This window comes from Spea bombifrons, chromosome 4 (genome assembly GCF_027358695.1).
Source record: "Spea bombifrons isolate aSpeBom1 chromosome 4, aSpeBom1.2.pri, whole genome shotgun sequence".
NCBI lineage: Eukaryota > Metazoa > Chordata > Amphibia > Anura > Pelobatidae > Spea > Spea bombifrons.
Window position 1 is genome coordinate 109,662,528 of NC_071090.1, and position 21,775 is coordinate 109,684,302.

At 40.8% G+C, this 21,775-nt stretch overlaps 2 protein-coding genes across 2 annotated transcripts; both read right to left on the reverse strand.

Moving 5' to 3' along the window:
* Nucleotides 1-5,270: 5,270 nt before the first annotated feature.
* LOC128491666 (olfactory receptor 1009-like) lies at nt 5,271-8,700 on the reverse strand. Its single transcript, XM_053463982.1, has 3 exons — nt 8,632-8,700; nt 6,553-6,618; nt 5,271-6,212 (listed from the first exon to the last, which is right to left on the reverse strand). Exons 1-3 carry the CDS (start codon nt 8,698-8,700, stop codon nt 5,271-5,273), a joined length of 1,077 nt encoding a protein of 358 aa, XP_053319957.1.
* A 2,813-nt stretch (nt 8,701-11,513) lies between these two features.
* Nucleotides 11,514-12,784, reverse strand: LOC128491667 (olfactory receptor 6B1-like). The gene is made up of 2 exons (XM_053463983.1): nt 12,731-12,784; nt 11,514-12,440 (listed from the first exon to the last, which is right to left on the reverse strand). The coding sequence occupies exons 1-2, from the start codon at nt 12,782-12,784 to the stop codon at nt 11,514-11,516; spliced, it is 981 nt and encodes a 326-aa protein (XP_053319958.1).
* Between the last annotated feature and the right edge of the window lie 8,991 nt (nt 12,785-21,775).

Here is a 21,775-nt window from a genome sequence, read left to right on the forward strand (position 1 = left end):
CAGAGATATCAGAGATTTTCAGTCTGTATCTGGAACTAGCAAAAATAATTAAATATATTAACCCTTAGAGAAGATTAGGAAGATGGGCATTCAACCTACATTAGATTCAATAGTTTATGTTTAAAATTACACTATATGACCAATGTATGTGAACATCTGACCATCACACCTATATGACCTTATTGAGCATCTCACTCCAAAGCCATGAGCGTTAATATGGGTTCCCCCTCCTCCACTTTGCAGCTCCACTCTTCTGGGTAGGCTTTCCACAGGATTTTGGAGTGTGGCCATTCTGCCAAAAGAGCATATGTGTGGTCAGGCACTGATGTTGGACGTTCCAATTCACCCCAGAGGTATTCAATGCAGTTAAGTCAAGGCTCTGTGCAGGCCAGTCAAGTTTCTTCAGACCAAACCCATCAAACCATATTCTATTTTTTAAGTATTTCTCTAAATTTGAAAATGACACATAAAACAGTAAAATGATTACAAAAATCAAAAGTCCCATATAAGAAAGCCCAATATTCTGGTTTTACACTATTGTGGGCAAATGTCTGATTGTAAGCAAAATAGTAAAAGGATTTTTGGAGCTGTGGGATTACTTTAAGATTTATTAACCTTAAGATGAGTCATCTCCAAAAATGCCATAGTATTTCGGAGCACAGATACAGCTAATTCCTTATGAAATCATGGCTTAAAAAGTACAGAATATTAAATTCCATTTAACAGTCAAATTAAAAATAAGGAAGGTTGGTAAACTTACCACTCTGTTACGCCGCTGAAAAAGAAGGAATGAATAAGGAACTTCACAAATATTTTGATGAAATTGATGATAAATTGAGAATATTCTTTTCTGGTAATGCCTCACGTTGTTTCTGTGTCAGAAGTACAGAACAATAAACAGTCAATAACTGATTCAAAGGCTTTATATTGTGCAAAGAATATGATCATCACTGTGAAGAGCACTGGGGATCAGCATTCAAGGGAAGAAGGCTCAGAGCAGCAATGACATATCCCAAAACAGCTTAATTCTCTTTAACCTGTTGTTACACTCACAGTGTTAGGTGGAAAAAGTATGTGAAACTAAACTAATAAATTCCTTAAGGGCTAGTTAGAGTACATTAACCTGGAGTCCAATCATTGAGATACAATTGGAGCTGCGGGTCAGAGCTGCTTTGCGCTATAAAAACACAGAGTTTGAGATTTCTATTCACAATAGACATTGCCTTATGTGAACAATGCTTCATCTAAAAGAGCACTCTAAAGAAGACCTAAGATGAAGAATTGTTGAGTTGCATAAAACTAGAATTGCTTATAAAATATCTTTAAAAGCCTCAATGTTCATCAATCCACATAAGACAAATTGTCTATAAATGTTGACAGTTGAAACTGTTGCAAGAGCACAAAAGCCAAGAATGTTGGCTAGAGACTTACAGAAAGAGACATTCCGAGTGTGAGAGAATGAATGAGAGTAAAAGAGAACGTGAATGAGAACATCGACAGTGAATGAGAGTGAGTGACAACGAATTTAGTTTCTGAATGTAAAATGCTCCCCGAGTTTCATCCAAACCGAAAGGGCCGAAAACGTAATTAGTTGTCGAAAAAGGAATGGACCAAAATTGACTGAATTGTTTTTGGTCCATTTGCACAAGATTCTGCTTGCTACTAAGCAGGGCCTGGGAAGCTTGCTATCAATTAGGGGAAGATATATATATATATCAGAATTCCCAAGTTGATGCAATAGGACAATGACCCACATTGAACTTCCATGCCCTCTCCTGTAAATTGCAATATATAAAGTTGCAGATGCTCCCATACCCTCGCAAGAATTGAAGTTGAGTCGGGTCAATGAACCTAAATGTTAAATAAGGCTTTTATTACTCAAGAGAACTTGATAGCAGAGAAGATCGGTTTGGTGCATCTAGTCTGCCCCTTTTCCAGATGTAAACACTCAAACTTTAATCAGTCCTTCGAGTTGTTATAGATTCAGGATGGCTTTATGCCTATTCCATTCATGTTTAAAGTCTCTTTCTGTATTAGCCTTGTCCACAATGGTCGGCCATTTATCTACCACCTTCTCTGTAAGAAGTAAAACTTCTAAACCTCTCCCCCTTTAGTTTTAGATTCTAACCTCTTGTTCTAACACTTCTCCTCCTTTGAAATAAACCCCCTTTTCCCTACCTCCATGATTTGTCCAGCAATGTTGCCCCTTAGATTTACCAACTAACACATTACACCATTAGAATTGGACTTCGCCGTAAGTGCCGATACCACAATATTCTGAACCGGATAGAATGACCTCCCAAGCTAGTCCTACAACTTTTGGTTCTTTGATTTTTTCCTTTCATTTAACCCGGATCATAAATATTGCGAAATATCTGACAGCAACACACCTGTATGTGATACAAATTGGTAAAATGCACATAAAAATACTCGGTTTGTTATTTTTCCATGTATATTTATTTAAAATCTCTTTTCCTTTGGATATAAGGAAATTCCATCCAGCTTCCCATACAATACTGGCTCCAAGTGTTTACAGAAAGACAATACCTTCTGACTGAGATACATTTATTGTGCTGGGAATTAGTTTAGTGGCAATTCAGAATATTGTCTACAGAATTTAGTTATTACGCTATTGTCCTCACATAAACCATTTTGAACAAGTAGATAAAGGTCAAGGAAAGTGATCATGAAATTCCTCATTTATATTTTCCTAATTTTAGGATACGTAGAAAATAGGTACATGAAGTTTGAGCAATTGTATTGTTTAGCATGAAGATTATTTAATTTCTATATGTGATAGGAGCTTTTAATAGTAGAGAATGTCATGTGAACTTTGTTTAGGTTGGTGGCACCTTGCAGCCTTACCAATTACATAATTAGAAAGACTTTTTTACGACTTTCAAAAATTATTGATTAAAAAACATTACATTGTGCAGATATAGGCTTATTTATCCAAATCACTGTTTTTTCCAGATCAACACCCAAATCTTCCGGGTCACGGGAGCAGGGTCCTGCCATGCACCACTCTCCACCCAATTCCCCGCAATGTCAGCAGGAACAACCACTGACATCAGTGGGAACACCGCAATGTCAACGGGACCACCCACAGACATCGGTGGGTCCATCCACTGACATCAGGGGCAGTCCTGGCGGCATCCCACAAGGGTAGGTTCCGGGTACTCAAAAGTACCCAGGTATGATTTATGTAACGGGAACCATGGGTCTACTGGGATGTCTCTCGTCGTTGCCGCCACCTTCCTACAACATGGGTAGCCGCTCCAGTTCTTGGAGTAAAGGTGCTCCACCGAGGAAAAAAAGGTCTCTCAAAGTCACGACACAACACATCAATCAGGATGCAAGAGAACAGTCTCGAAGTATAGAAGTCTTATGACATGGAAGAGAAAATAGTTGTGTGGGGGATCTTAATTTTGGGTAATACCGATGGTTTGGTTTCAAGATGCAGGTTGTGGGTATCGGACAATAGACTGTAGTACCCTCTGAACAGATGGGATTTTATTGAGCATTTTAGAGTAAGTAGGTTTGCATAACACAGGATGAAAAATTCCAGGGAACAGGTATAATACGTATAAAATCCTAGATATGCAAGTGGGCTGAAGAGAGGTGGAAGTCAAGGGGAGAGTATAGATGGGGGTTAAGAGAGTATTTAGAAATAAAAGCAGATATGTATGTGGTTTTACCAAGCGTTCACGAGGCAAGCGTCAAAGTTTATATTCTATAATGGAGGGTATTGGGAGCCAGTGGAGGAATTAACATAATGGGGCAGCTGATGAAGAGAAAAGGGATGAGAAAATTAGTTTGGTAAATATGTTTAGAATGAACTGGACTAGGCACGAATGGGGGCCATTTTAAGGAGCATCACAAGGGAATTCATTTGTATTTAAATTGTGTCTTGTGCAAGAGAAGGCCAAATTCTGGAGATATTTTGTAGGGGATATAAAAGATTAAAGAGAGTGAATTCAATTGTAACACTGTGGCCGTGAACTTGGGCTATTGAGTAGAATGATGGATTCTCGACAATGAATTAGAGAGACGGGGCAAATAACTAAAATTTCAGCCTTGGAGATGTTGAGTTTTAGGTGATGGGGTGTTATCTAGGACGCAACTTAGATCTGGTGGGTAATTCCAACGGGGGTTCACAATATTTACATTTTGGAAATGAAATGTACATTTACTACTTAATGTACAGGTTAAAATACATTTCCCTAAATTAACCCTAAATACCCCATCAGCCATAACTTCCTCCAAATTAACCCTAAATACCCCATCAACCATAACTACCCCTAAATTAACCCTAAACACTCCATCAACCATAACTGCCCCTAAATTAACCCTAAAGACCCCATCAGCCATAACTTCCTCCAAATTAACCCTAAATACCCCCATCAACCATAACTACCCCTAAATTAACCCTAAACACTCCATCAACCATAACTGTCCCTAAATTAACCCTAAAGACCCCATCAACCATAACTGCCACTAAATTAACCCTGAACACCCCATCAACCATAACTGCCCCTAAAGTAACCCTAAAGACCCCATCAAAGATTTTTTTTGCCTTCTTTTGGATCAACAAGAAATACAGATATGGGAAGGCTAAACTATGTAACTATGTAACCATAACTGCCCCTAAATTAACCCTTAAGATCCCATCAACCATTATTGCCACTAAATTAACCCTAAAGATCCCATTAACCATAACTGCCCCTAAATTAACCCTAAACACCCCATCAACCATAACTGCCCCTAAATTAACCTCCACCTCCGCTAACTTTCAGCAGCCCAAATATTCATTTCATACTTACTGTTAGATGAGTTGCTGAGCAGTGTGGACACTATAAGGAAAGGGGCGGGCCAATCGTCAGTGTGGCTGTAGGAAGGACTGGAAGCAGAAAGTTGTTAGCCCCGCCTCCCCGCTTGTGTCAGTCACTGGTGAAGACGGGGAGACTCCAGGCTGGGCGGGCAGTGTGTTGGCTGGGAGCTGACAGCTGGGAGGCTCAGCCGGCGCTTTATCAAGAGTGGCAGCAATTGAGCCAAATAGGGTCTCTCTTCCTATAGCACATGCAATAGGCTTAGGCAGGTTACATCAGGGGACAGGAGGCGCAAAAGGAAAAAAAGAAAATATGAAATTCATCAAAAATCCATTTTAATCTAAATTAGATTAAAATGGATTTTTTATGAATTTTGGCAATTTTTTATATATTATAAAGCAAATTGTATTCCCTGACTAAACTACATGGCACAAAGAAATATTAAGGAACAAGGGCTAACATGAAGCCACACTTTTTCATGGCTTCATGGATGTCATTATTTCTCAGGCTGTAGATGATCGGGTTCATCATTGGAGTCAACACTGTATACAGCAAGGATGAGACTTTGCTGACATTCAATGATTTTCTTTTGGCTGGAAGCATATAAATCCCTATCAGGGTCCCATAAAATATGGAGACTACAGTCAGGTGAGAACTGCAGGTGGAGAAGGTTTTCCGTCTTCCACTTTTGGAAGAAATCCTAAGTACAGCAAGGACAATATATATATAGGAAACTACAATAACAAGCAGTGGAAAAACAGCCACCGGTATACATAATATGAGAAGTTCTATCTCAATAAACGTAGTATCTGAGCATGAAAGATCAAGTATTGGAGCTAAATCACAAAAGAAATGGTCAATAGTATTTGGTCCACAAAACTGAAGTTGAGTTATTGAGACTGTGTCAGTCAGCACCGCAAAAAAACTTAATAACCAAGATATGGAAACCAACATACTGCAAAGCACAGGGTTCATCAGATAATTATAGCGTAGAGGGTAACAGATGGCCAGATACCGGTCGTAAGCCATTACAGACAAAATTAAACACTCTGAAGCTTCAGAACTAGCAAAAAAATAAAACTGAACAATGCACCTCGAAAAGGACATAGTCCCTCCGTCATGCCATATAAGCCACAGGGCTTCAGGAATAATATTAGAAGTCAGAAATATGTCAGATAGAGACAGGTGTGTAAGGAAGAAGTACATCGGAGAACGTAAAGCCTTGTTGGATACAACCAACCATATAATAAGAAGGTTTCCAGATAACGTTACAAGATGGAAAATCAGAAGTAAAAGAAAGACGGGTATCTTGAAGCTTTGAAGACCTCGAAATCCAAGGAGAATGAACTCGGTGACTGTGGTCTGGTTCTTTCCAAAGTTTACCTGTAGAGATAGAGTTTTTTCCTAATTTCATTAAAGACTGGAATATATAATAATAATAATAATAATAATATAATATTGAAACCTTTTTCAGAAAAAAATTGGGACTTTTGGCAAACCAATGCTATTGGGTATCATTCAGAAATATTATGCTATATGGGCAGAAAATACATGGAACAATAATAATAATAATGATGATAATAATATACGATAAGCACTGTGTTAGAAAAATAATGTACTAATCATAATAATTACCAGGTATTACCATGATGAGTTTTACATCATGAGTTTTAACAATATTATTTTGGATTCAGAAATCTAGAAACAAGAATGTGAATCTTACTTCTGGAATCACAAGGCTGCTCCGAAGCGATAGTTTGGTTTGCCCAGATGTCATCTCAATGAGGTTCTAGCAGATATGAGTTATATCATTTCATGGAAATGGACTGGGTGTAACTGCCGTCAGAACCACAAATATCCTATTCCTTTCACAGAAGTGAAGAATGTGATGTCTTGATCCTTATATCAGATCTTCCGAGGTGCATTTTTACAAATGTATTGACAAAATCCCTTGAGAATGCCGTGAGAATCCCTAAAGCGTAGTGACTAACCCAGGGAGAGACAGGAGACAATATCGGTAAGAATAATAAAGAATAATAAATACCACAACATATCTTGGGTCTTGTCCCAAAGGAGTCAAGTGATCAGTCGAGTTAAGGGTAAACATGACTAACCAGGCTTCGCTGAGGTTGCATGAGGGGTAGAACTACCCCCAAATACCAAAAAACCCTAAAAAAAACTATACAAAAGCTAAAAAAAACTTCCACTCCTCCTGAGCAGGTAGAGATACCACATACAGTTAGGCCCGGAAATATTTGAACACTGATAATTTCCATTATTTTGGCTGTGTACACCACTACAATGGATCTGAAATGAAACCACCGAGGCGAAATGGAAGTGCAGGCTTTCAGCTTTCAAGAGGTTGAACAAAAATATTTTACGAAATATTTAGGAATTGCAACCATTTTCATACACAGTCCCCTTATGTTTTTTGGCAAAGTCTAATCTGGCCTTTCTTTTCCTGAGGCTTATGAATGGTTTGCACCTTGTGATGAATCCTATGTGTTTGCTGTTGTGAAGTCTTCTCTTTATGGTAGACTTGGATAATGAAAAGGATCCTCCAAAACGTTTTGCCTGCTTAATTGATTATAGGATAATGACGAAGGGATAACCCACACCTGCCCATGAAACTAGTGTAAGGGGTAGCGCGGGACACTGTTAGTGGTTTGTGAAAGCGTTAGATACGGTTCGTTGCTAGGATTGAGTTACAATGATCACATTAGGTCACTGTCTATTGATCGGTGAGACTAATTAATGATAAATGACCTAAAGGGTAAATAATCAGTGGTTACATAGTATTTTATAAGGTAACAAATGTTATATATAGTAAATTAGAAACACTTAATTAGATGACCTGTAAGTGACTCGAAAGTGCCAATATTACCTGATCATGTTGTAATAATTATGTATTAAAAATAAAATGTTTGGGGTTTTTTATTCTTAATTCGTGTTTGTTTTTTTTAAAATTTGGATGCACCCTCTCTCTCTTAACTATTAGTGATTGCTCCTATAGGACCATTCAGAGGGTTGACAGGGGCCCTCTTTGACTGTTGCCTGAACCCCCGGGCAGACAGCAGCAGCAGAATGCCCATGATCGGTACATGGGGGTACATTCTAACTAAAAGTACAAGGTACGTCATTGGTCTGCAAGGGACATTTTTCTGATAACTTACCTGTTACATCCTTGGTCATGAAGGGGTTAAATGACAGAAGGCTGAACAGCCTCTGTTCAACCAATCACACTATGCTCGCATGATGTGATACGCTATAGACCCCACTAGCTTTATAACCATGACAATCTAATCTATAGCCAGGCCAAAAATGACATAATAAAGCAATATTGGTACTATTTAAAAAAAAAGGTACAGGTGCACTGGTCCAAGAGAAGAGAGAGTTTTTAGTGAGAGGCCAATGTTGGGCCACAATAGAAAGGATTTTGGCCACAAATTTGTCAAGGGTGCCCTGTCCTACAACATGATATTGCAGAGACAAATGTACAAAGTTTAGTTTTAGAGCTGACTTTGTCAAAGCGCTCATAAATAGCAAACAAAAAAAACCCAGGCCTTACAAAATGTAGTCATTGCGAGAAATGTTATGTAAAGGGGGAAATTCTTCAACTTTTTGGAAAAGGCCTTTATAACATTAGATAGGATAGGTGAGGGATATTCCGTTGGTTTTTTAGGTCACGTGTCAAGCTCAAGACATCCCCTCTTGGTTAAATTTGGCATTGCAAACATTTCAACTAGTGGTCAACAAACCACAGGAAACCATGTGATAACATTGTGACAAGAAGGACCCGTACCTCACCTGGGTACACCTGCCAAACAATCAGGCAGGTCTGCACCTGCGTTAGCTGAGCAGATGTCCCCATAGGTCCTGGACTTGTCCTGCCGCTGGTAAGAAATGTTATGCTCTCTCCTCTGGTGTTGTAACTCTGGGGAGGCAAATCAGGTTTCTCTAGTCACGGAATTAGGTTCAGCTGCTGGGGAGATGGGCCAGCTGTCCCACCTCCCTGCTGCTGCTGCTGCTGCTGCTGGGGAGAAAGGCTGGCTGCTCTATCTCCCTGAATCCATTCAGCTTTGGCAGGTGCTGGGCAGAGGCCAGCGATGCTCTGCCCTGTTGTCAGTGCTTCAGCTGGGACTAGGGGATCTTCTGCTGATACAGGTCCATCAGGTCGGGCCCATGCCACGTCTAGAGTTGAGGATTCTGGCATCGCTCCTTCTCTGCCCAGAGGAAATTAATCTCGGCAGTGGTTTGGATGTCCCGCTTGGAAAGAAGCATCCCGCCGCTGCCACGAACAGCAACGTGACAGGAACAACCTATACCCTGACTGAGTACACCCGCCAGATGATCCTTTCTTCTCCCCACAGCCAACAGGATCATGAAACTCCAGCCAACTGCTAGCCAGGGCTAGCACCAAAGAAAAGAAAATATAGCTTTCCGGGAGTCTCGGCAGCATACAAAAACATAGCAATACAGTGCTTCACTGCCTTGACAAGGGCAATACCGAGGCTTACCCCAATAACCAAACAAGACTCACATTGAGACAAAAGCAGAGACTAACTTTATTGAGGAAACTTGGAGGCTGGTGGTGCATTACAACCAGCATGCATCACACCATATGCAAAATACAATATGCAGATCACACACAAATTAGTTATAACAGAAAACCACACCAACTTAATAATATTGGTCAGATAGGCAGGTGGATGGGGGAAACTGAGCACTAGAAAGCTTGATCTGTTTTGTGGTTGGTTTCTGTACTCCTGATCCAGAACGGAATGCTCTATGGTTTGCCAGGAACTGCCTGGTGTTGAGGAGGGAGCAGGTCATGATCTGTGACTGCTGCAGGCTTATCAACAGCCTGCTGAGATACCACTCTCTCAAGGACAGTCTAGAGGCTGAAGACTAGCCCTGTTCTCCTTGGCCTATTTTACTCCCCCACCCTGACCATCCCATTTCCACAGGTTATGTTCCACTATTGTGCTAACCATACGTGCCATGTCTGGGGATGTGATTGTACTCTGCTTCTACTGAGCTTTCCGTAAACTGAAGTCGTACTGTAACGAGTATTGCCCTGCGCTGCGTCGCAGTACTGCTTATCGACTGTCTGTACCAATGTTACTGATCTATGTATTCCTGCTAAAACAGACATCAACCTGTTTTATCTTAAACTGTTTGTATTAATAAATATTAAATACAAAAAACAGGTTGATTTAAACATTAATCCAAGCAAAGAAACCATGTATTGTACTGCAATTAATGTCCACCGTCGCCTGCTGGAAGTATATAATGCAATCTGGGGGTCCACCTAATTGATGGCTATGGGTGGACTTTCTTGTATATTTAGATATGCCTGAATATTATAAGGTTCTTTAATAACCTCTAACAGTGTTTGGCCGTTATAGGCATAGGATGGCACAGACTGCATTAGGATTGCCGTTGGTTTCATGGGTCATTGTATCATACAGAAAATAAACTAAAATTTCAGCCTTGGAGATGTTGAGTTTTAGGTGGTGGGGTGTTATCTAGGACGCAACTTAGATCTGGTGGGTAATTCCAACGGGGGTTCACAATATTTACATTTTGGAAATGAAATGTACATTTACTACTTAATGTACAGGTAAAAATACATTTCCCTAACTTAACCCTAAAGACCCCATCAGCCATAACTTCCTCCAAATTAACCCTAAATACCCCATCAACCATAACTACCCCTAAATTAACCCTAAACACTCCATCAACCATAACTGCCCCTAAATTAACCCTACAGACCCCATCAGCCATAACTTCCTCCAAATTAACCCTAAATACCCCCATCAACCATAACTACCCCTAAATTAACCCTAAACACTCCATCAACCATAACTGCCCCTAAATTAACCCTAAAGACCCCATCAACCATAACTGCCACTAAATTAACCCTAAACACCCCATCAACCATAACTGCCCCTGAAGTAACCCTAAAGACCCCATCAAAGATTTTTTTTTGCCTTCTTTTGGATCAACAAGAAATACAGATATGGGAAGGCTAAACTATGTAACTATGTAACCATAACTGCCCCTAAATTAACCCTTAAGATCCCATCAACCATAACTGCCACTTAATTAACCCTAAAGATCCCATTAACCATAACTGCCACTAAAGTAACCATAAACACCCCATTAACCCTAACTGCCCCTAAATTAACCTCCACCTCCGCTAACTTTCAGCAGCCCAAATATTCATTTTATACTTACTGTTAGATGAGTTGCTGAGCAGTGTGGACACTATAAGGAAAGGGGCGGGCCAATCGTCAGTGTGGCTGTAGGAAGGACTGGAAGCAGAAAGTTGTTAGCCCCGCCTCCCCGCTTGTGTCAGTCACTGAAGACGGGGAGACTCCAGGCTGGGCGGGCAGTGTGTTGGCTGGGAGCTGACAGCTGGGAGGCTCAGCCGGCGCTTTATCAAGAGTGGCAGCAATTGAGCCAAATAGGGTCTTTCTTCCTATAGCACATGCAATAGGCTTAGGCAGGTTACATCAGGGGACAGGAGGCGCAAAAGGAAAAAAAAAAAATATGAAATTCATCAAAAATCCATTTTAATCTAAATTAGATTAAAATGGATTTTTGATGAATTTTGGCAATGTTTTATATATTATAAAGCAAATAAACTACATAGCACAAAGAAATATTAAGGAACAAGGGCTAACATAAGCCCCACTTTTTCATGGCTTCGTGGATGTCATTATTTCTCAGGCTGTAGATGATCGGGTTCATCATTGGAGTCAACACTGTATACAGCAAGGATAAGACTTTGCTGACATTCAATGATTTTCCTTTGGCTGGAAGCATATAAATCCCTATCAGGGTCCCATAAAATATGGAGACTACAGTCAGGTGAGAACTGCAGGTGGAGAAGGTTTTCCGTCTTCCACTTTTGGAAGAAATTCTAAGTACAGCAAGGACAATATATATATAGGAAACTACAATAACAAGCAGTGGAAAAACAGCCACCGGTATACATAATATGAAAAGTGCCATCTCAACAAAAGTAGTATCTGAACAAGAAAGCTCTAGTATGGGTGCAAAATCACAAAAGAAATGGTCAATAGTATTTGGTCCACAAAACTGAAGTTGAGTTATTGAGACTGTGTCTGTCAGCACCGCAAAAAAACTTAATAACCAAGATATGGAAACCAACGTACGGCAAAGCACAGGGTTCATCAGATAATTATAGTGCAGAGGGTAACAGATGGCCAGATATCTGTCGTAAGCCATTACAGACAAAAGTAAACACTCTGAAGCTTCAGAGCAAGCAAAACAATCAAACTGAACAATGCACCTCAAAAAGGACATAGTCCCTCCGCCGTGCCATATAAGCCACAGGGCTTCAGGTACGATACATAAAGTGAGAAATGTGTCACATAGGGACAGGTGTGTAAGGAAGAAGTACATCGGAGAATGTAAAGCCTTGTTGGATACAACCAACCATATAATAAGAAGGTTTCCAGATAACGTTACAAGATGGAAAATCAGAAGTAAAAGAAAGACGGGTATCTTGAAGCTTTGAAGACCTCGAAATCCAAGGAGAATGAACTCGGTGACTGTGGTCTGGTTTCTCCCAAAGTTTACCTGCAGAGATAGAGGTTTTTTCCTAATGTCATTAAAGACTGGAATATATAATAATAATAATAATAATAATATAATATTGAAACCTTTTTCAGAAAAAAAATGGGACTTTTGGCAAACCCATGCTATTGGGTATCATTCAGAAATATTATGCTATCTGGGCAGAAAATACATGGAGCAATAATGTGTAAGAAAAATAATGTACTAATCAAAATAATTACCAGGTATTTCCATGATGAGTTTTACATTTAACAATATTAAATGTAATATAGAAACAAGAATGTGAATCTTACTTCTGGAATCACAAGGCTGCTCCGAAGCGATAGTTTGGTTTGTCCAGATGTCATCTCAATGAGGTTCTACCACAGAAATCCTATTCCCTTCACAGAAGTGAAGAATGTGATGTCTTGATCCTTATATCAGATCTTCCGAGGTGCATTTTTACAAATGTATTGACAAAATCCCTTGAGAATGCCGTGAGATTCCCTAAAGCGTAGTGACTAACTCAGGGAGAGACAGGAGACAATATCAGTAAGAATAATAAAGAATAATAAATACCACAACATATCTTGGGTCTTGTCCCAAAGGAGTCAAGTGATCAGTCGAGTTAAGGGTAAACGTGACTAACCAGGCTTCGCTGAGGTTGCATGAGGGGTAAAATCCCCAAATACCAAAAAAACCCTAAAAAACTATACAAAAGCGAAAAAAAAACCTGAGCAGGTAGAGATACCACATACAGTTAGGCCCGGAAATATTTGAACACTGATAATTTCCATTATTTTGGCTGTGTATGCCACTACAATGGATCTGAAATGAAACCACCGAGATGAAATGGAAGTGCAGGCTTTCAGCTTTGAAGAGGTTGAACAAAAATATTGTAGGAAATATTTAGGAATTGCAACCATTTTCATACACAGTCCCCTTATGTTTTTTGGCAAAGTCTAATCTGGCCTTTCTTTTCCTGAGGCTTATGAATGGTTTGCACCTTGTGATGAATCCTATGTGTTTGCTGTTGTGAAGTCTTCTCTTTATGGTAGACGTGGATAATGATATGTCTACCTCCTGGAGAGTGTTCTTCACTTAGATGGATGATGTGAAGGGGTTTTTCTTTTCCATGAAAAGGATCTTCCAAAACTTTTTGCCTGCTTAATTGATGATTGGATAATAATGAATCAATTGTCCAAATAACGGATAGTGTAAGGGGTAGCCTGGGACACTGTTAGTGGTTTGTGAAAGCGTTAGGTACGGTTCGTTGCTAGCAGGCCTGGACTGGTACAAAAAATAGGCCCGGGCATTTAAGCCAGAGCAGCCCATTTTTATTTATTCATTTATTTATTTATTGTTAAAGCCCACCCTTCATGTACCATCTTTGTATTTACTCACTCATTCACACAAATCATTAACACATACTCATTAATGCAGTCTCACAAATCATTCAAGCAATTCATCCAAACATGAATTCTTTAATTGTCATATGCATTCACACAATTCATCCACACATGTATTCATTCATTCATTCTCATACGCATTCACACTACCCCTTCTCCCCATCTTATTTGCCCCTTCTATGTTCCCCCTTTTCACTATCTATCCCCTCTCCCCATTTCTCACTATCTAACCCCCCTCTGCCCCTTCTCACTGCACCCCCCTCCCTCACCCTACTTACCTTGTTGCCGGAGCAAGCAGCAACTGCGACCGGGCCGGATTGACTTAGGGGCTGATGGAGCTGCAGCTCCAGGCCCCTACCTTAAAATAGGCCCAGTCAGGACTGGGCCTATGCGGCCTCTACGGCCGCATTAACGCAGGGCCCCTTAAGCCCGCCCCAACTGCGACCGGGTCCGCCACTCTAAGGGGCCGGGAAGCCCCCACCAGGGCCGGCCTTAGGGGTCTGCGGCCGCACAGGGCTTAAATTAAAACATCGGGTTTTTTTTTTTTACTTTATTTAACATCCTCCATGTTAAATAAAGTTAACAAAAACTTTATTTAACATGGAGGATGTTAAATAAAGTAAAAAAAAGAAACCCCGATGTTTTAACTAAAACCCTGTGCGGCCGCACACCCGTAAGGCCGGCCCTGGTGGGGGCTTCCCGGCCCCTTAGAGTGGCGGACCCGGTCGCAGTTGCGGCGGGCTTAAGGGGCAGGTGCCCTTTATGCCCTGCGTAAATCCGGCCGTAGAGGCTGCATAGGCCCTGTCAGTCCGGTCCTGACTGGGCCTATTTTAAGGTAGGAGCCTGGAGCTGCAGCTCCATCAGCCCCTAAGTCAATCCGGCCCTGCCGTGGCCCGGCCCACCGGGCAAATGCCCGGTGTGCCTGATGGCCAGTCCGGGCCTGGTTGCTAGGATCGAGTTAGAGTATCGTGTTATTGATAGGTATAATGATCACATTCAATCAATGATAAATGACCTAAAGGGTAAATAATCAGTGGTTACATAGTATCTTATAAGGTAACAAATGTTATATATAATAAATTAGAAACACTTAATTAGATGACTTGTAAGTGACTGGTTTATGGCACTCGAAAGTGCCAAGATTACCTGATCATGTTGTAATAATTATGTATTGAATATAAAATGTTTGGGTTTTTTATTCTTAATTCGTGTTTGTTTTTTAAAAAATTTGCATGCACCCTCTCTCTCTGATCGAAGACTTAACTATCAGTGATCACTCCCATAGGAGCATTCAGAGGGTTGACAGGGGCCCTCTTTGACTGTTGCCTGAACCCATGGGCAGAGAGCAGCAGCAGTATCCCCATGGTCGCCACAATTGTGGCAAAATGGGGGTTCATTCTAATTAAAAGTACAAGATACGTCATTGGTCCGCAAAGGATCACTTACCTGTTACATCCTTGGTCATGAAGGGGTTAAATGACAGAAGGCTGAACAGCCTCTGTTCAACAAATCACACTATGCTCACGTGATTCATTACTCTTTAGTCCCTATCTCCCTGAATCCATTTAGCTTTGGCAGGTGCTGGGCAGGGGCCAGCAACGCTCTGGCCTGTTGTCAGTGCTTCAGCCAGGACTAGGAGCACACCATATGCAAAACACAATATGCAGATCTTACACAAATTAGTTACAGCAGAAAACCACACCAACTTATGCAACCCTGCCATCACAACCAATAATATTGGTCAAACGGGGAAGAAAGAGGGAGGGGACTGGGATTTTAAGGTCTTGGGGATTTTCACCATTAAAGTGAACATCCGCACGCATCGCACCATAGGTAAAATGCAATATGCAGATCATATGCAAATTAGTTATAACAGAAAACCACACCAATTTATACAATCCTGCCTTCGAAACCAACGATATTGGTCAGACAGACAAGCAGGCAGATAGGGGAACCCGGGATCTAGTGAGCTCTGGCTTGGTTCCTGGTGGTTTCTGTATTCTTAATCAAGAACAGGTTGATTTAAACATGAATTCAAGTAAGAAAGCCATGTATTGTACTGCAATTAATGTCCACTGTTGCCTGCTGGAAGTATGTAATGCAATCTGAGGGTCCACCATCTATAATGGGAAATACAGTCTTCAGGCACCCTCAAGTCACGGAGGCTCCCAAGACAAACATCTTTCCAGCGTCTATCCTAAAAGTAGGATGCCCTCTCTCTCTGTGATTGAAGATTTAACTATTAGTGATCCATAGGAGCATTCAGAGGGTTGGGGGGCCCTCTTTGACTGTTGCCTGAACCCCTGGGCAGACAGCAGAAGCCACAATTGTGGCAACATGGGGGTACATTCTAATTAAAAGTACAAGGTATGTCATTGGCCCGCAAAGGATAACTTTCCTGTCACATCCTTGGTCATGAAGGAGTTACATGACAGAAGGCTGAACAGTCTCTGTTCAACAAATCACACTATGCTCACATAATGCAATATTCTATGGACCCCCCTAGCTTTTTAACCATTTAAAAATCCATAGCCAGGCCAAAAACTACATCATACAGCAATATTGGTCCTATTTAGAAAAAGGGTACAGTTGCACTGGTCCAAGAGAAGAGAGAGTTTTAGTGAAAGGCCAATGTTGGGCCACAATAGAAAAGATTTTGGCCATAAATTTGTCAAGGGTGCCCTGTCCTACAACATGATATTGCAGAGAAAAAATGTACAAAGGAATGGTCAAGATTTACATTTTTAGTTTTAGACCTGACTTGGTTAAAGCGCTCGTAAATAGCAGACAAAAGAACAGGCCTTACAAAATGTAGTCATTGAGAGAAATGTTACGTGAAGGAGAAAATTATTCAACTTTTTGGAAAAGGCCTTCTAACATTAGATATGATAGGTGAGGGATATTCTGTTGGTTTTTAGGTCACGTGTCAAGCTCAAGACATCCCCTCTTAGTTGAAGTTGGCATTGCACATATTTCAACTAGTGGTCAACAAACCACAGGAAACCGTGTGATAACATTGTGACAGGAAGGACCTGTACCTCACCTGGGTAAACCCACCAGGCAATCCTTCATTCTCCCAATGGCCACTGGGAAACTTCAACCGTCAGTCAGGACTACTGTCAAAGACAGCAGAAAACATAGCTCTTTAGGAACCTCAGCATCAGCGTAGCATGCAGGAACATAGCAATTCACTGCTTTACCACCATGACAAGGACTGTATTGAGACTTACCCAAATAACAAGACAGAACTCATATTATGGTAAAAACAGAAAATGTCTTTATAGATGAAATAATCACCACCAGCCTCCAAGAGCCTTTCATAAGGCTGGCGGTGAGTTATGACCAGCATGCATCACACCATAAATAAACACACGCAGATCATACACAAATTAGTTATAACAGAAAACCACACCAACTTACACAATCCTGCCATCACAACCAATAACACTGGTCAAACAGAAAGGTGGGGGGACTGGGTTTTAACGGTCTCTGGCATTTTCACTGTTAAAGTGAGCATCAATGTGCATCACACCATAGGTAAAATGCAATATGCAGATCATATGCTACTTAGTTATAACAGAAAACCACACCAACTTATACAATTGTGCCTTTGAAACCAACACTATCGGTCAGGCAAGTGAGGGGGTGGCTGGGAGAAAACTGGGATCTAGAAAGTTTGGGCTCTTTTCTTGTTGGTTTCTATATTTGTAATCAGGAACAGGTTGGTTTAAATATACCATATTTGCTCGATTATAAGACGACCCCCCAAAATCTGAATATTAACTTAGGAAAAAAAGAAAAAGCCTGAATATGAGACAACCCCAAAAGAAAAAAGTTTTACCAGTAAATGTTAATTCATGTAAACTATTTTTTTTTAATAAAAGCTATGATTGAGAAAAATATTTTTGTTGTTTTTATTTCCTTGTATTTTCCAACCTGTCCCCCAGTTACGCACATCTGCCCCCAGGCTTGCCACTCCAATATGGCACTGTGGCCCATGATATGCCTTTTAACCCTCTATATGCCACTGTGCCCCATGGTATGCCTTTTGACTCCCTATGTGCCACTCTGCCTCCAGAAATGCCTTATACCCCTATATCCCATTCTGGCATTTAGGGGGTTAAAATGCATATTATGGGGCAGAGTGGCATATAGGGAGGTATAAGGCATTCCAGGAGGCAGAGTGGCATTAAGGGAGTTAAAAGGCATTGTATAGAGCACTCTGCCTCCAGAAATGCCTTATACCCCTATATGCCACTCTGGCATTTAGGGGGTTACATAGTTACATAGTTACATAGTTACATAGGCTGAAAAAAGACATGCGTCCATCAAGTTCAGCCTTTCCTATATCGGTTAATTTGTTGCTGTTTGATCCAAAAGAAGGCAAAAAACCCCGGCTTCGCTCTTTCCAATTTTGCACTAACCAGGGAAAAAAATTCCTTCTTGACCCCAAAATGGCAGTCAGATTCCTCCTTGGATCAATGAGCTGTTTCCCCATAATTAAAGATTATATCCCCGAATATTATGTTTTTCCAGGTATCCATCCAGTTGCAGTTTAAACGTCTGTACAGACTCCGATACAACTACCTCTGCAGGCAGAGAATTCCACATCCTTATTGTCCTTACTGTAAAAAACCCTTTCCTCTGCTTTAGTCTAAATCTCCTTTCTTCCAGTCTGAACGCATGACCACGTGTCCTATGCATAGTCCTGTTTATGAACAGATTTCCACACAATGGTTTGTATTGGCCCCGAATATATTTATATAACGTTATCATATCCCCTCTGAGGCGACGTTTTTCTAAACTAAACAGATTTAAATTAGTTAACATTAAAAAGGCATATTATGGGGCAGAGTGGCATATAGGGAGGTATAAGGCATTTCAGGAGGCAGAGTGCTCTATTAAATGCCCCCTTAACGTCACTCCAGAAATGCCCTATGCCCCCATTTAACACACACACCCTATACCCCCATTTAACTAACACACACACACACTCTCTCTCTCTCTCTCTCACCCCTCTACAGCAGGAAGCACCGGTAAGTGTGTGTATGATGGGGGGGGTGAGACAGGAGGATCCAGGTCCCCTGCAGCGGTGCGGGGGATCTGGATCTTAGTCTCCTAATCAGACCTCTATTTGAGGTCTGATTAGAAGACGACCCCGATTAGAAGACGAGGGGTATTTTTCAGAGCATTTGCTCTGAAAAAAACCTCGTCTTATAATCGAGCAAATACGGTAATAAGCAAAGAAACCATGTATTGTACTACACTTAGCATCCACTGTTGCCTGCTGGCAGTATATAACGCAATCTGGGGGTCCACCATCTATAATGGGAAATACAACTTTAAGGTGTCCTCAAGTCATGGAGGCTCCCAAGACAAACATCTTTCCAGCATCTATCCTGAAAGTAGAGCCAATAGAACTAAACCTTTTACACCTTGGTATTTATTGGTCAACATTACACTATACATGAAAGCCATGATAAAGATTATATTAAATGAGATCTATGTCTGTAGTAACCTTTGTCTGTAGTTCTATTGCCTAATTGGTGGCTATGGGTTGACAATTGGTATATTTAGATAGGCCTGAATATTATAAGGTTATTTAATAGCCTCTAACAGTGTTTGGCCGTTATAGACATAGGATGGCACAGATTGCATTAGGATTGCCGTTGATTTCATGGTCATTGTATCATACAGAAAAGTTCCGTTTCACTTGGCAATTCATTCTCTGATGGTGTAACAGACACGGGAGATTCCGCAAAGCAAACAAACCGGATTAATTGATCCCGTACAGACCGATCAGCGCAGGAGGTCACTCGGGGATCTCCTTGTGTATCATTAGTAATTGTTTCTGAACTCTAACGAGCTGCTAATTTGTAACGTCCTCGTTTGAACTAAGTGGGAATCTCAAAAGGGAATCGTGGGAACAAAGTGAATTGAAAGCAGAGCTGTGTGCGATTAACCATTCACCGTGCTTCATGTTTTAAAATATCAGATCTGTAATGATAATATATATACTGAGATTACAGATAGATACAAAATTATACTCCAAATAAAACATATATTAATCAATATTCTGTATTAAAGCACCTATACATAAAATACATTGGATATTTTTTTTGTATGACCGACTTTTAGGACAAGTGAAACCAGTAGTAGTTCTTCCTTAGTTCTGGAATCAATTAATGACCCTCTTTCCTAATGAAATGATTAGATAGAAGTACTGATTCTGCAAACCTGTATGTAGAAAGAGGACCTCAAAACTATCTAACAGCAGCCATTTTATTAAGTTCCCAAATATCTTTTTCTTAGAAGTTGTTCTTAGGCCCACGTACTAGTCGAGTCTGCATCTGAATTGCATTTTTTTAAATATAGAAAATGAGGGTCTCGTTACTTCAGTTATCATTTACTAAAATACAAAAATTTGTAAATCCAACATTAAGTTGCCACGGATAAGGCCATAAAGGTAACATTCTCAGATGCAAACCTATATTTCGAACCAAGGTTTTTTTAAAAAAAAAAAAAAGCCCAAAGGAAGTGGCAGCACCACGTGATTTCTGAGGGGGGGGGGGAACATGCCTTCTGGCTTGTCTTGTGCTTGTAGATGAGTGTTTAATAAATCTTCTGCTAGCCCCTTAATTTTAAGCGGAAGGGTTTTCCATCACATTTACCTGCCATAACTTATGTAATGGTATTTCTCGTGCTACCCCAAGCCTCAAGTATTAAGCCAGTGTCACAACCTCATGCTGACGAGTCCCATTAAGGATGAAACAGCTGTCCATGAGCGGTGATCTGCCTACTGCACCTCTTACCCGAGTTTTGTCTAAAGGCTGTCTTGTACAGCGGGCGATTACTTTCAAGGGTGAAAGGTGATTATTGTTGACCTTATTTGCATGTGACTACCCAGAATCCCTTGTGGTTGTGGCAGCACCATGAGATTTTTGAGGGAAAAATAGGCCTTCTGGCTTGTCTAGTCTCTGTAGATGGGTGTTTAATAATGCTTCTACTGCCCCCTTAATTTTAAGTGAAAGGGTTTTCCATCACCTTTACTCACCACAAATTATGTAATGGTATTTCTCGTGTTACCCGAAGCCTCAACTATTAAGCCAGTATCACAACTTTGTGTCGATGAGTCTTATTAATGCTTCTCAGCCTTTTGGATAAACTCAAGTGTAGTACCTTAGCGGTAGGGAGAAAAGCTTGATCTTAAGGGCAAGGTAGCATGGAGCTCATGGTGTACATTTGAGCCCCAGAGAAATTCTATGTCGTGTTCACACCCCGGCACTTATTGTTGTGAAATGTATGGGCACGAGGAACACCAAAGGCCAATGTTACAGGTGAAGTACTCTTTGCTCCAAGACCCCAATGGGCATGTGTCTGAATATTTTTTTCTTTTTTCGGCCTCATGGAAGTGGCTGGACACTAAACTGTTTTCATGAATTGCACTTTCCTTTGGTGTGCTATCAATTAGGATGGATCACGGACTTTTGATCATGGCCTGAATGCGTTTTTCTTTTGGACACGTTTTTAGTTTGACGTTTTGGAGCACTGTACCACAGTGAGGACTGGTTTCCAGTCGTTTGTTGGGAGAGGCGGGGGAAGTCTTGTGGCTTCCCGCCTATTTCCTTACAGTGGTTCTCCTCTTCAGAGGGAACCATGAAGATCCGTCCCTTGTGCAGGCCTTCTGGCCGAAGTGAGGAGGAAAGGCTCTGGCATATCCCATGGGGGGTTGCTTAGCAAAAAGTTTATCGACGGACCTGAGCTTCGCTGCAATCTCTCACAGGATTCATGGAGGACCCAACGAGAACCACGACACCTCCAAAAAAAAAAGCTGTCAATGAGTGGTGATTTGGTTACTGCATCTCTTAGCCGAGTTTTGTCTAAAGGCTGTCCTGTACAGCGGGCAATTACTTTCAAGGGATCCATGAATAAAGTGGATATAGAGGCAAA

What these genes read in the sequence shown, in the direction of transcription:
- LOC128491666 (XM_053463982.1), bottom strand. Translation starts at nt 8,700, where the DNA reads ATGGGGACATCTGCTCAGCTAACGCAGGTGCAGACCTGCCTGATTGTT. An exon ending in GGCAGGTGTACCCAGGTGAG is followed by an intron (nt 6,619 to 8,631) that starts GTACGGGTCCTT and finishes CATATCTGCTAG; the next exon opens with AACCTCATTGAGATGACATC. An exon ending in GCAGCCTTGTGATTCCAGAA is followed by an intron (nt 6,213 to 6,552) that starts GTAAGATTCACA and finishes CTATCTCTACAG; the next exon opens with GTAAACTTTGGAAAGAACCA.
- LOC128491667 (XM_053463983.1), bottom strand. Translation starts at nt 12,784, where the DNA reads ATGACATCTGGACAAACCAAACTATCGCTTCGGAGCAGCCTTGTGATT. An exon ending in GCAGCCTTGTGATTCCAGAA is followed by an intron (nt 12,441 to 12,730) that starts GTAAGATTCACA and finishes CTATCTCTGCAG; the next exon opens with GTAAACTTTGGGAGAAACCA.